At 38.1% G+C, this 15,342-nt stretch overlaps 1 protein-coding gene across 1 annotated transcript in view; it reads left to right on the top strand.

Annotated features, from left to right (window-relative positions):
* LOC103148416 (zeta-sarcoglycan-like) overlaps positions 1–11,906 on the top strand; it is an 83,530-nt gene extending 71,624 nt beyond the window's left edge. Inside the window, exon 5 of the mRNA XM_007567178.2 lies at positions 9,194–11,906. Within this exon, the coding sequence (XP_007567240.1) occupies positions 9,194–9,400 (207 nt within the window). The 3' untranslated portion in view covers positions 9,401–11,906. The remainder of the gene's footprint in view (positions 1–9,193) is intronic.
* The last annotated feature ends 3,436 nt before the right edge of the window (positions 11,907–15,342 follow it).

The following is a 15,342-nucleotide window of genomic DNA, read 5'->3' as shown; positions in this document are numbered from 1 at the left end:
CGAGCTTAATATTTGTGAGGAAAATATTGATTTACTGTTAACTATTAGATCCTAAAATTGTTCAGGAATCCATTGTAAATATACAGGAGCTTTCAGCATCGTCATTAATTATTGATACATTTGCCAGAGGCATTGTCACACCATGTACATGAGACACAACTCTGCAGTCAGACTGGATTTCACAAACATTATAAAACAACATAAAACTGTTAAAATTACCATTTTAATCTGTTTTTCTGCATCTTTTCATAAGTTATTAGCATCATTTGGAAAGGGAGCATGATTAGCACGATCTTTTTTTTTACAAAGTAATGATTGACCTTTAACTTTGGCATATCATATCTTAAAGGTTACCATTGTTTCCTCAGCCAGCATGTTCTGTGACAAATACAACTGGAATCATGAAAGAGATGAAACAAAGCGACTTTCCAGTAAAATGTTTTCTTTCCTGTTGTCTGCTAACATTTAACTCCTCATTATAGTGTCCAAAGGAAGGAAAAAAAAAAACATATTTCTTTCTAGAAACTTCTAACGCCGCAGAGATGCTGAAAATAGATCACTGAGTCTTCATCCCTCACTGAAGAATGATCTCACTGCTAGTCAGCTAGTGAGCTAGTTATCATCCAAATTCATGGCTGCATCTCTATCATTTTTATTTGTTTGTTTTGCTGAGAAGAACGACAAACATATCAGAAAGATCTCTGTGCAGTAACTTTTATCAACCACATGCATATAAGCATTTTCATTTTTGCGTGAACCAGTTAAAATTTGAAACTTTTCCACCATCAACCTGGACAGCTTAGCTGGAAGAGTTCATGAAATCCTGTCCTGACTTCCTCTACCTTTGTCTTTGTCACTTTTCATTTAGCTCCATTTATTTTCTAACATGCAATTCCTTAGAAATGTATATAGCCTGGCCTTTTTCTGTTTCGTGCGTTCCTATTCTAAAGAAAAACCAAGGTGATTCTTGGTTTTCACGCACAAAGTGATTCAAGGTGCTTCACAGGATGTTAAAGGAAAGACATGAAGAAAAAAATTCTAAACAGTGGCGCGAAAGAAGCCGAAGGGTAAAAGATTCAGTTTTGTGGTGAAAGCAACAGAATTTCCCCCACGTGTATTTCAGCCGCGCAGCCGGGTGTTACCAGCCTAAATTTGACAACTTAAATGTAATGTGTATCTTTGCTACAAGTGAGAGCAGAGGGGCCGGTGCTCTTCTTTCTCCCCTTCACGTCCTTTGCTTACTTCCTACTTCCACTTCCTTTCTCCTTTCATACCAGAAAAGCGCTATTTCTTTCAGAGCTGCCGCCCCTACTTTCTGAGAAGTCACTCATCTTCCTCCTTTGCTGTTCATGGCTGTACCAAAGGAAATCATCCATGAAAAATGCTTTGACCCTTCATAATTGCGGCTCTCTGCATGTTTTCCATTTCCTTGCTGCCAGAGGCACATGCTTGCTAAACTGGTGTTAGAGGAAGATGGGCTTAGACGTAAATTCACGGTTTATGCACATTTCCAGGCCCTCGTGCGGACTCCCACATTTGTATTCGCATATGAGTGACACATACAATACAGCCGGATTCAGAGTGTAAGTAATTTGAAAAAGGAGATTTTCAAAAGTTGCCCGGCTAAAGCAAATGATTGGTTTAACTTTACTGATATGGAATGAATATTAAGTTTGGCCTCCTTAAGGCTGAAGTTCAAAATGATTTCATGTTCACTGGGAGTTCCTATGATTATCAAGAGGAACATTTTTGCAGTGGACAAAAAAATAGCCAATGTCTTTTTGAAGAAGGGACCAGCTGGGGTTTGAAAACCTTGGACGTACATGACGACCTTTTACTTTTGGTACATTATTTTCCTGTTTAGTAACTTAGAACTAAGAATTAAGAGGCCCTATCAGACTTCATAAATCATCTATATTAAGAAGATATGTTGCCTGAGATGCTAAATTACTTATGACTTTCATTTACTTGGAAAAACCAACGAGTTCCAACATCCAACTTGAGGTGTTGTTGTGCCATTTTACTCAGTTCACTCAGGTTAACACTGAATCATCTGGTTGTGAATACGTGCGTGAAAGTCTTTTTTTTTTTTTGCTATTCCATTTTTAATAAATTAGCAAAATATTCAAAATGTTCCATGTCATCATAATAGGGCAATCGTGTGGAAGTTTTTAGGAAAGAGATTAATTTACAACCATTTGGAATAAAGATGTAACATAACAAAATGTTGAAAGAGTAAAGTTTTGTGAATACTTTCCAGATAAACATCTGAAACATGCAAAGACAACACTCTTTTCTTGGGAGTACATGTTAAGACATTTTTTTATTTTTTTTTAAAAGAAGAAGAAGTTAAATTTTGTCCTACAGATTTCTGAGAGACTGAATTAACCGTAGATCCAAATTACAAAATTCTCAAGTTAATGCTAAATGCTCATTAGCAGTAATGGAATTAAAACCAAAGTTCACCGATTTACAAAGTATGATGGTGAGCTTGACCTTAAACAGGCAAACCTCTTGGAATAAATCACCTCTGCGACTGAAATAATTGAAAGGTCTCGTCTTAATCCCTGATCTAGGGTGAGTGAAATAACTCCTACAGTCTGGTTTGGCTAAGAACTTCCTCACACTGTTGGGGAAATTAATATTTTAGCTGCACAATTGAGATATGCTTGCATTGACATTACTGACTTTAATATTGGACCTTATAGTGGAAAAGTTGTTTACATCCTTTACTGAGTTTTACAGCACAAAATATGACATTAAGTCGCTGTGTTTTTATGATATGAATGTAGGTTTGTGGGGTTTTTTTGTTGTTGTTTTGCTGGTAAAACACATTTTTATTTATACCAATACTATTTTTTTTAATTAAACACTAAGCAGTTTGCTGAGAGTCCCTTAAATTCTTTGAGCATTTCTGATACTTTTCTGCCATATTGTCCCACCTAACTGGTTGGAGGAAGATTTCTCAGTAACACTTTATTTGAAGGGGTGTGCATAAGACTGACATCATACTGTCAAAAACATAATATAACACCAGTTATGAACATGAATATTTACGACTGTTGTCATGAAGTGTCACTCAGTAAATAATGACTCTTTTAATGCAGAGTTCACACTTTTAATGGACTTTTAATGTCAGTTTTAGTACAACTTTGCATTAAAAGTTTAATTATTTACCAGTTCACACTTCATGACAGTCATGAACACTCATAAGGACTTCTTCATGTTCCTAACAGGTGTTATGTCATGTTTATGACAGCGTCATGTCAGTCTTATGCACACCCCGTCTAATAAGGCTGTTACCGATTCCTCTTTTGGTTTTGATGCTGGACTGAGAGATGTGTCCTGACAAAGTTATAAATAAGACAATGTCTTTCAACTGCTGGCCTGCAAAGACCCCCTATTGTCTCCTCTAATCTGAACAACCCTCAGGTATCTGTCAGAGCTCCTTCTGTCACATCTAGTTTGTTCTGAGCTGAGAAGCGTGACCACTGAAATCTATTTTATTGAGTTACCTACTTGACTGGCTCGAAGTGGAAACTGAATGCAAATCATATGCTTTATCAGCTTATCAACTTAACTTTTTTTTAATTCTTTTTCTATCGCCAATGAGCAGTGTACTCACCCCGTTTGAATTCCACTGTGTCATAATTTCATTGAAATTGACGGCACTGAATTATTAACAGTTTGATTGGATTTGAGTTTCTGTAATTGGATTTGAATTTGAGTCTGTCTCTAATGAGATCATTTTACTTGTTTGGACTGATCTGAACTGTGCGTCTTTGGCGGTAGAGCGGTGCACTGACGATGCTTTGTTTGGTCGGGAATCAGGTTATTGATGACAGTAATGTCAACCTGGCAGTCGAAGGCACTTTAAATCTGGGATAAGCTCAGTCTGTCTGGATGGAAAGCATCTGTGAAGTTGAACTTTGAAGTGTTGCCAAAAGATTCTCGATTGTATTTGGGCCTGAGCTTTTACTGCCGTTCCCAGCATCGCAGAGTAGTTCTGGCTGTACGTCCAGGGCTGTTGTCCTGCTGGACAGACGACCTTCAAAACAAGTGGACAAATGATTCAGCTTAAGACATTTTGTGTGGTCTGTCCTGCATTTTAACATCTACATGGCTAACCTTTTTATTGACAGGCACATACAAGTACATTTGAAATTATTTCACTGCCGTTTTCTGACATATCTACGATAAAACGCATCTCTTTATTTTATTTATTTTTTTTATATAAAAGGACCTTTAATTTTTCAATTTAAAGTTTGAACCCCCAGGACACATCACCATCAAGAGTTAAAACGATAAATAAGAAAAGTAAAGACAATTTAGCATGTGTGTAATCTCATACAAAAGACATTCTAAGCTATGAATTAGCTATTTAAATTCATAGCTTACACATTTAAAGCATTTTAGAATGTTTTAAATGTTTAAAAAAGTGCCACAGAGTCAACTAATTTAATTCTGGAAAAGACATCCTGATTAAGGAATAAGTTTCACTTCATTTATATAGCTGCAACGCACATTGTCTCAACTCAGTTTACAAGACAGAAAATTGGTTCAATCAAGTTCTAGTTATTATTCAATCTGATGAAAATCTTTCTTTCTATAGAAGCCATTTTTTAGCGTAGCTTCATGTGAGCTAAACCGATCAGCTCTGAGCCCGTTTTCAAGAAAGAGAGCTCATGCAGATAGACGCCGCAAACTGAGTTAAACAGAGAGTCAGAGAAGAAAACTTAACGTAACATCTTGTGAAGGAATCTCATTTCACCTGCATGCGTCCAGCATCTTCTTGTGACGTAAATCGATCGGCAAATCGAGAACCGCTCGCTTCACTGCAGATCCCGCTCCGTTTTTGCCTCATTCGTGAACAAGACCTCAAGATACTTTGACAAATTATTTTTTTTTTTGTAATTAATGAATATTTCCGTTTGAACTCGTTTTTATCCCAGTCAAATGCAGTACCTAAATTAATTTTAGGCTTTTATTTCTACAAAAAGGAGGTAGTTAGAAATAAATTTGAGTTCTGGTGCCGAACACGACTGAATCCTTTCACCTTTCAGAGACGTGAGTGAGTCATAGCAGCTCTTATTAGGGAGATAAAGAGAAGATGGCAAGAGAACAGCAGGGACCTACTGAAAACATACCTTGACATTTTGAGATGCTTAGTGTTATTTTTCTTTTCTAGCCACGTGTGCAAAACGTTTACTTTTTTATGAGCAAAACTTAAAGAAAGAGCCACTTAATTCTGACAGTCACTTGCTTGAAACAAGTGAAGAAAGCGATCCGATGGAATCAAATACACACGGATTTGTTAGAATGAAATTTCTTAAATGAGCTGATGAAAAGACAAGTTTTAAAAATGCAGATAGACATGAAGTTGATCAACATGAACAGATTCAGTACTCTGAAGTTGAATCCTGATTGGGGCGGATTAGCATGTTCCAGATCCAACAAGGTCTAATTTATTGATGTTACAGAGTTCAGTCTCAGCACACCTCTGCAAATTCACAAAAGACAAACCGAACCTTTACAACTTGCTGCAGTGTTTTTTTGTTTTTTTTTTCTGAACAGGTCCTTGAAGACACAAGACAGAAAAAAGAAAAACCCAGCTCTAAACATTTGGGGCAAGGCGAGGTACAAAGAAAACTCCCCGGAGCGAGAAGGACCCATTCTGATGTTTGGTACTTCTATCTTTAGTGTCGCTGCAGAGAGATTAGCACACAAAACAGCAGGAAGGGGTTTTTCTGTGAACAATGCAACTTGCAAGTTTGGGCTGTGCATGTGTGAAGCATCGTTTTCCCGCAAAGACGAAGGAAACCACCAAAAGGAAACTCTCTCCACTGCAAACCATTATGACTAATGAGTAGTTTGTGGTTAACGTGCTCCAATGTGTTCACAGCGTAATAATAAATGGAGCCGCAGGTGCTGCAGACCACCTGAGATCCCCCTTCAAATATGGCGAGAGTTATTGGAGCCGAGCGCGCTCTCAATCTGTCCTGAGTGGGTTCACACCTGTCCATTTGTGAAGAGACCGCCATGGATTCTTGTTAATGCCGGGTCTGAGCAGGACTTCAGTCCCGTGGGAAAAGAAAAAAAAACAACAAAAAAAAACGAAGAAGCAGCAAATTTGTGGTTTTTACAGTGAACACACGTCGACATAAATCTGCCGAGGAACTTTTTCCACAGACACACATAATCCTGAGTACAGATCTAAGGACAGCTAAAGGTTTGTGTATTTAAATTAGACCCTTTACATGAAAAGGCATCATGCTATTGCTTATCTCTCCTCTTGTTGTGTGGTATCAAAGTACATGGCTGTAAAAAATGGTTCAAACTTTGTATAATTTCCAGAAAACTCTGGTTTCCACAGGTTTTTAGTTAAAATAAAAAAAAAAAAAAGAAATCCTTAGCATGAGCACTGCAGTTTAAGAAACATCTCACATGCCGTACATACATGCTTCTGCTACAAGAGTTATGTAACTACAAAGAAAGTATATTAATTTATACATAAATAAATGACTATAATACCACTATATGTAGTGACTGACACAAATTATGAGTTGGTCTTTTTCTTGTTTCTTCAGCTAATAATACTTTTATCTCTTCAGGACGTGCTGAGATTTTGAACGCAGCATTGATCTTTCAGCCCGATTCGCTCACGTGATTATCAGTGCTGGACAAAGACGATGCTGGGATTGACCAATTCATCAACCAATTTATTTAAGTCTCTGTCTGCCGGGCTCACGCCAGCTGTGTTAGAGCTGCTGCAACATGTGTGAGACGTAAGCAACAGCGTGGCAGCGACATTCAGGAGACCTTTTCAGAGTCTGAGGGTTTCGCCTGATAAAGGCGGTGTTGTTCTTGTAGCGTTCTCCAGGTTGCGTTGCTATTTTAAAGACTTCATTTGCCTTCATGCTGCTGTCAAATGAATGTCTTGTTTTTAGTCTGTTTGTTGAAAGTAGCTTTAGTGTGTGTGCGTGTGTGTGTTCATTTTTTTCAACAAATACTATGTGGCGATGACCCACAGTACAGTTTTAGGGTTTGGGTTAGTCTATAGAAATGGATGCAAAATAATCAGACGTCCATGCAAAGTCTTTGTGTGCGTGCGTGCGTGCGTGCGTGTGTGTGTGTGTGTGTGCGTGCGTGCGTGCGTGCGCCTGGTTGATACAGACTGATGTGCACTGTATCAGCCAATGTGGCATCATTAGTTAAATTAGTTGCTTCCTATCCTTGGAGATATCCGAACCCTGTAGGTATGGGACGTCTTTTGTGCGAGATTTATCTCATTTAACTTAATTTATGTCATCCTTTTCTTTTTTGAGAAAACTGTTTGTGTTACCGTTTCCTCTCTATCGCCCCTCTCACATCTTTCCATCAGCTCTTTCTCCCCTCATTGTCTCTTTCTTTCTGCACTCAAAGCAATTTTTCCTCACCCATTTATACTTCCCCTGTCCTCATTTTTAAATTGAAGTACATGAATAATGGGGATACAAATATCTGCTGAGGAAACTATCCAGCCATGGCGGTGGAAAAAAAAAGAAAGAAAAACAAGTGTGTGAGGAAACACCAGAATAAGAAAAAAAATAAAGATCTGAACTTTCCTCAAACACAGGAGTAAATAAATGAGGCAGTCAATAGAAATCAAGATTGAATAATGATTCCCAACCAATCAGAATTAAGGAGATGGGGGATTTACACCCAGCAGGGCAGGAAGAAACTGTTGATGTGAAATTAACAGAAATAAATTGTTTTTTTCAGCATATTTTAAATTCAAAAGCTTCATTTTTTGGGTATATGATCCATTGAAAGACAGTCTTATATTTTTTTCAAGACAGCCTTTACCTGACATCTGGGTTTTGACTACGTTTGCATATTTTGGTAATTTTTTTTATTATCATTATTTTGATTGGTCTTTCCTTATTACTTCTGTTTAGACATTTTGTGTTAACGTTTTCCTTTCCTCTGTTGGAAATGTTTTCCAGTTCCCCACTTAGTTCTTTCTCTCTGTCTCTCCCTCTAAACTTCAGATTGTCTATTTAGACAAGTTACTATTTTCATAACTTTTCCTTGTTTCTCAGAGAGAGGGTGAAAAGCATGTATATATGTATTTACTAAGACCGACATTATATCCGTGTATCTACTGTGCATTTGCATGGCTCAGGAACACCTGAGACTTTCATAAATTAACGCTAAAGCATTACCTTACTTTGTATCCAACACTATAGCATGAAATGCTAATTGAAGTCAAGCCAGACTGTTCCACTCTGCTGCATTAACATGGCCACTCTGAGCAGATGAAATTGTTCCATCTATTCTTCCCTGAAATTAAACTTATGAAATTACTACCAAATTTAGCAGAAATCACCCAGTTATAGCAATGCTAAAATCTCATGATAAGCTATGCAAGCGCTCCATCTCCACCGACGAAGATCAAGTCGCCTCTATAAGATGAACTGTTGAACTGATGGCAGCATCACCCAGTTTCTGAGTAATTCTGCTAGTAATCACTTAACCATGTCACTCATGTAGCATTGGGATATAAGTCTCTTACAGTCAGTTGATTCTTAAAACGGCTAAAGACATAATAAATAAACAAAAACACATTGACGCTCTGTTCTTGCACATTAGACAAACTGATTTTAAGTCAAAAACGACATTCAGACTTTAAAGATGTAACATACCTGAAGGTGACACTGAATGTGCTTCATTTCTTCAGGATTAGGCTGGCATAACTCACAATGCAACAACATACATAGCCTGAAACCAAACAGTATTACTGTCTCTAATTTCTCTGTTCATCCTCCCATCTCTTTCCCCACACACTTTTTTATCTTTTTTTACATCTAACTTTCCCTTCACCTATGTTACTTACTTTTCCTTCCCCCATAAAAAGAAAAATATTCCTAAATAAACATTTCCTCCTGGCCTCTGGAGTTTTTATGAGTCTATCTCATTGAGAGTATTGTCACTGCCTACAGCAACATTCTTCCTCTGCTGCACCAAGAACAATGTTTGTTTTTTTTTTCTCTTCTCTGCTGTTTGTTTGCATGTTATTTTAGGAACACAGAACAGTCCATGTGAGCTCAGCAGACCTTAAATCAGCATTGATATGTATACGTACATGTCTTTGTTCGCACCGAATGGTTGTTGACTGAAAATATTCTGTGTTGTCTGTTTTGTGTCTCAACAGATCTTTCTAGATGCCAACACAATCAAGCTGGGCAACATCCCCCTCGGCAGTGCCATAGACCCTCTGGAAGGGGCCCCTCCAGGCACCACTTACACCAAACAGACTGTGTACGAGCTCTGCGCCTGCGCTAATGGCAAGCTCTACCTGTCCCCAGCTGAGGAGGGATCCACCTGCCAAACCACTAGTAACTTTTGTCTCTGGAGTTGAAAATTAGAGGCTCGTAAAGAGACGGGACATATGGACTAACAAGCTTGGAGCTGACGCTAGCCAACGGGCCGCAGGACGAAGGAACGTGTGTGTTTGGATTGAAGCCATCGACAGCTAAGGGTCAGAATCAACGAGGGCCGACGTATGGCGGACAGTTCACTCATGTTTGGCAATGGAGTGACACGGACTCACAAATGGTAGGCAGGTGACGGTTGCTAAGAGACGGAATCAACAAGAACCGTGGGGCTCGGTATCAAGGAACGGGCCGCTAAAGGACTGAGTCGGCATGGAAAAGAGCCTGTGTGAGGCCGGTGCCAGCAGCACACAAATCAAATTAATAAGGATTGGTCTGTGGCCAACGCGAGTAATGAGGATGAATGACTGGGAAGGCACAAAAGATGGTTTTTATACTAAGACCACTCATGGACATAAATGGGCAGTCTAAGGCTTGGGCCTTTGTCGGCCGTCTCTTCCTTTTGCACTTCGCAGCCTGGAGAGACTCTACAAGTCCTGAGGATTATTCATGGGATTTGCATTGTTTGTTCACTGTTTGACCAAACTATCAAGGAGAAAAAAAAACAACAAAAAAAAAACGAGCTTTTGTTTAGTTTTTTTTGTTGGGTAAACAGAAATAATTGTGAACTGAACATACCACCCGGGGGAGGTGGACATGTGCTCCTGGTTAACATATCAGTTGGCTTTGGTGACAGACGTGAGTGAACACGGTGGCTCAGCCCAATGGGTAGCTAATAAAATTTAATCAATGATTTTTGTCTTGTGGGAAGCTAACGGCTGCCCAATGGACCAATCTATACCAGAAAGGCCTTCCCCCAATGCCCGTCCCTTTTAGTCTTTCAACCCAACGTTGTTACGTGAACCTTTTGCATCAGTGTACAAATGATAGTAACAATGTTTTCCAACCCCACTTTTCCTACTGGATAACCAATGCAAATAATTGCGCTTTAAACCTTGCATTCGCCAAATTTTTTGCTCATGGATTTCCAACTCTTTAATAGTTTTATCTCCTTTCGTTGTTCTTTTTCCCCCCTGAATCATGTCTTTTGCTTGTTAACCTCTTGACAGCCCTTGTAAACTTATGTTCTCACTCATCTATCAGTATCTCCCCTTGGTTTTTTTCTCTGTCCACCTTGTTTTATATTTATCCAAAAGCGCTTGATTGCTAGCAAAGGCAGATTGTGGAAAATGGGGGGGAAACAAACATCTCTTTACAAGTGAATCAGTTGTACTATAAATCCTTGACTTCAAAGTTTTGAACCTTTTCCTCTCCTCCCTCTTCTTTTTTCCTGCATATTTTAAAACCTAAAACATCATCATTTGGGTATATGATAAATTGAAATTAACTGAAAAAGATAGAGAAATGTGAACCTCAAGTTAAACTGAAGTTCATATGGGTGCTATAGGGGGGGAAAAAAGACAAGTTTTTTGTAATTCACTGAAACTTCCAGTGAGAGATGTCAGTGCAGATGACGTTCAGTCGCGTTAATGAGAATTAAATATTTTCATCTTGGTTTTTTCCATCATATTTTAGAAACCTTTTGCTGCTGTACTTCTTTTCAAACACTCATTGTTCAGTGAGCTCAGTTTTATGATCTTTACTAGGCTTGCCTCTGTCTGTAGAATATCTGCTCTCCCTCTCTACTTCTCTTCCATCAGTAAGGACTCATCTTGTCTTTTATCACATTTTTACTTATCAATCATTCAATGACATATATTCATATTGTTTCCTCCATCCTATTTCTTACATGCCCCATTCATTACTTTTTTGTCCTTTCTTTTTTTTTTGACATTGCACGCTTTGATGCCAGGAAATCTGACCCCTATTTTGAAACCCATTTTAAAAATGTGGCCGTATCGCAGGAGAGGTTCGGAAACTGAAACGCATTTCTTCAACACTCTGAATGATTTCCAGCTGACTAATCTTTCACCCATCATCCGCGACGGTTCAAAATGATAATAAGCATTCACGTGTGGTAAAAACCTATGGACAATAACTGTGGTTGGAGGTTGGTTGTGTCTGTGTGTGTGTGTGTGTGCGTGTGTGGGTGTGTGTGTGTGTGTGTGTGTGTGTGTGTGTTAACTCAACTGGAACAAGGCCCTGAGGCATTCTTTCTTTTTTCCTTTCTTTTAACAAAGTTATACACTGGTGCCTTTGCTACTGTTGGTAAAAGCACATCACAGTCGGAGGATTCTCACTACCCTCAGCGGACCATCCGTGTCTCTGAACTATTATCAATCTGCCTACCTATCTATTTAATTTTCTGACTTTTTTCCTTCCCTTTTATCCTCATTTTGTAGAACTCTCAGTATATCGCCAGACAAAAAAGAGAAAAAGAAGAGAAAAACAATTCAATCCTAGTTTAAAGTTTGGATTTTAATTTCCTGATGTGTTCCCTTCTGGTTTATTCTTGATAGTAAAAAAGCACAACTTATGCCATGTATATAACAGTACCAATAATACAAAATAAAATATTGTTTTTAAAGAGAATTCCTGGAAGCGTTGTTGTCATTACATCTTTTTCACTTCAGTTGTTTCCTAAGACTTTTTCCTGACAATCCAGGTTATCCTAATCAAATTATTTTTGCACGCACACCTTTGACTGCTTAAGTTGACGGATATTTGCATGTGGACACCGTTTGCTTGATAGTGTAATAACCGTTTAACATCCATCTTGTGCTAAATACAGAACAATGAGATCTTACACTCTAGTCTAAGTGGATCCATAGAAGGGTTTAGAAACTGTGTTTTAATTTCATGATGGTGTGAAATACTACATTTATATTGTGGTAATGTTTTTTTTTTTTTTTTACATTGAGGTACTAAAGACAGAAACATTCTGATCCCATAATAATAACGCGGAGCAGCTCTGCACTCCTTGATCTTTTTTGAGTAAACATTTAAAGTTCTTTTCCACAATGAAATTGTAAATGTATTGCACACTAAATTCATGTGAAAATATTCTAGCACAGCACCACCAACTCAGATGATGTTTTTTTTATTTGTAAAATATATTTATTTTTTATTTGACTCAGTTAAATAGAATTTATTTTCTTGCTTTCTGTTAAAACCTCATAAACTAAAGTTTTGTTTCACCCGTGAGTCGACTGACGTGCACAAAAACAATATGAAGGTGTAGAAAATGTCAAAGTGATTATTATTGACATATTGTGGGTTATTTTCCATGATGCTTATGATTTAAATTTAATACTAGGTTATTTAAAATGCCCCATCTCTACTGGAGATCATCTATAGATCATCATAAATCCATAACACCTGGGCTACAACACAAAAGTCTTCAAGAAAGATTTACAAATTGTTCAGACATTTATTCAAGGTAAAATGCATGAATTATTGTACATGTAGTGTAGAGTAACCCTGCTCCAAACTCTGCTCATTTAAAACATTGTCTAGTTTTTTATTAAAAGGACGTTAAACTGTGATGCACCTTAAAGTCGTTCACCGTCCTGATCCTCGTCTGAAATCTTTTTTTTTTTCTTTTAGTATATTTCATAAACTTCAGTTCCTGGCTTTAGGCTCTGTATTGTGAAGGAAACGATATTCACGTGAAGGTGACTATTCATTAAAACTAATATGATTGCAGTTCAGTTTACCATTTACGCTTTGGAAATCAATGTCTTGATGGAAAACCTTAAACCTGGACCCAAAAACATTTTCTGTGTGTGTCATGAAGAAGTTGTGTATACAGTGAAATAGAGCAAAACACAGTTAAAGCACAAAAATGGGTTACTTTGGAAACAACGGTAGTGGATTTATTGACTGCAGCGATGTAAAAGCAGTGTTTCTAAAATGTAAAAGTACAGAAGAATATAATCTAGGGAACCACATTGATGCACTCCCTGTTGTTGCTGATACGTCTACCTTGATGATTTTGGTCTTTTTGGACTTGTTCCGATCATGTTTCCACCCACAGCGGCACATCGAAGCAGCAGAGGTCACCTTGGAAGTGGAAATGCCCCCCAGTAGCCGTTCTTGTTGGGCTCTGAGAGCGAGAGCAGCTTGATGTTGTTATTGTTGTTGGTGTTGTGTTGTACAGCAGCCACTGGAGGGAACGTGAACTGCCCTGGGCTGTCCGATCTCTTTTCAATGAATGCCAATGACACTGAGGGTATCTAGGAAAAAACGGGAAAAAAAAAAAAAGCACCAGCAAGATTTATTTCTCTCGTTCAGCTTGATAAAACAAACTCATTCATCCATCCAAGAATTAATTCTCAGAACGGAGAGTTATTACTCAAATGATCAGATTCGTTGAGCTGATTTGCACTTTTTAAAGATCCTGGTAAACTACGCATAAAATTGTGAGATGTTAAGATCATCTGATGCTTTTGACATTTACTTTATGCTGAGCTAAAGACAAGTATCCACAAACCAACTGTCTGATGTGCTATTTGTTGGGTACAGACAGGACATGCTTGAAACATGGAACCATGAAAATTAACAGGACAACAAAATATTGAGAGACTAATTATGAAACACCACATATGTTGCGACAACATGAATCTGTTCATCATGTAAAGTTGTTGTGATTTAGCATAAGAAAACTTAAAATGGATCTAGTTAAGTTGGTTTAAATTGAGCTGCATTGAATGGAAGAAGTATTGCCAGTCAGTGTTTGGCTGTTCAAAGCTTTTTATGGTTAAAATGTAGGAGGAGGGAGAACATTAGACATCCACATGTTTGTAAATTTAAACAGCCAATACTAAACTGGCAGTAAAATGAAAATATTTTTGCGTTTTTCTGATATTTTACACAATTTTGTTTAGCAGCCTCCAAATGTCATAAAACGTAACATATAATCGACTCTCTATTCCCCCGTTGGTGGCAGGACAAATACACTGACAGCAGGACGTACCTCTGGGATTTTATTTTTTTTTTATTTTTTTTTTTCCCTTTAAACTGACAGCAGGACGTACCTCTGGGATTTTATTTTTTTTTTATTTTTTTTTTTCCCTTTAACTTGATTTTTCTTGCATTACTTCAATTTAGCTGGTTCAAACTATGGACCCCCGTGGTAAAAATGCCACGGAGGCAATGAAAACTAAGTTACCCATCCGCCGTGTTGCTGAACCTGCACTTTTATCTTTAAAAATGCAGAGACCCGGCGCTCGGCTTGCCCCGTGACTCACCTCGGAGGTTGCAGGGTAAATTGTAATGCCAACCTTCACATCCGTCGCATTAATCATTTGTCTCTCCAGGAGGTGACACAGAAGACAACGGAGGGACACAGTATGGGATTTGTATGGGGTCCCTGGGTGCCCGCTTCCTTCTCAGGAGTTTGTTTCTTTCACCGAGGAGTAAACGGCGCAAAGTGTTATTAAGCAGCTTCTTCTCTATTCAGAACCTCGCTGTGCATGGGGTTTGCTTGGTGCTCTGTTTATGGTTTTTAATGAAGTTATAATTGGCTCTGTGGCACTAGTAGCTCAGTTGCTACCAATTACCACTGAATCCCAATCATCTGTGTTTGTGTATGGATTAGTAATGACTTCAAGGTGTATCCCATGGCATTTGAATCAATTTCCCCGGCTATGTAAAAGTGATTGTGATTCATTGCAGGCTACAGTAAGTGCTTCCTTGTGTCACTAAGCAGTGATTTGTGTTTTCATCTTTCGTTCATTACCAGCCAACAGTCTTTTGGTCAACGCCATTAACCCACAACTCAACAACAGAATCCTCTTCAATGGAGATTAAAATGTTTGCATTTATTTGTGTGTAATGTAAAAACAAATCAACTTGGTGACCAAAGTGCTTTTTTTTTTCAGGCAAAAGTTGAGTTCATGAAGTTTTTTGAAACAACACAGCTAAGCTTCCAGCCAACTGTCTTTGCAAATATTTTAGCAAACTTTAGAAACGTTGCAAAAAAAAAAAAAATTTAATTATCCATGTTTCTGTCTACTGGTTTGGAACG

The sequence above is a fragment of the Poecilia formosa genome, unplaced genomic scaffold (assembly GCF_000485575.1).
Source record: "Poecilia formosa unplaced genomic scaffold, Poecilia_formosa-5.1.2 Scaffold205, whole genome shotgun sequence".
Taxonomy (NCBI): Eukaryota; Metazoa; Chordata; class Actinopteri; order Cyprinodontiformes; family Poeciliidae; genus Poecilia; species Poecilia formosa.
This window is presented reverse-complemented; position numbering and strand designations above follow the sequence as displayed.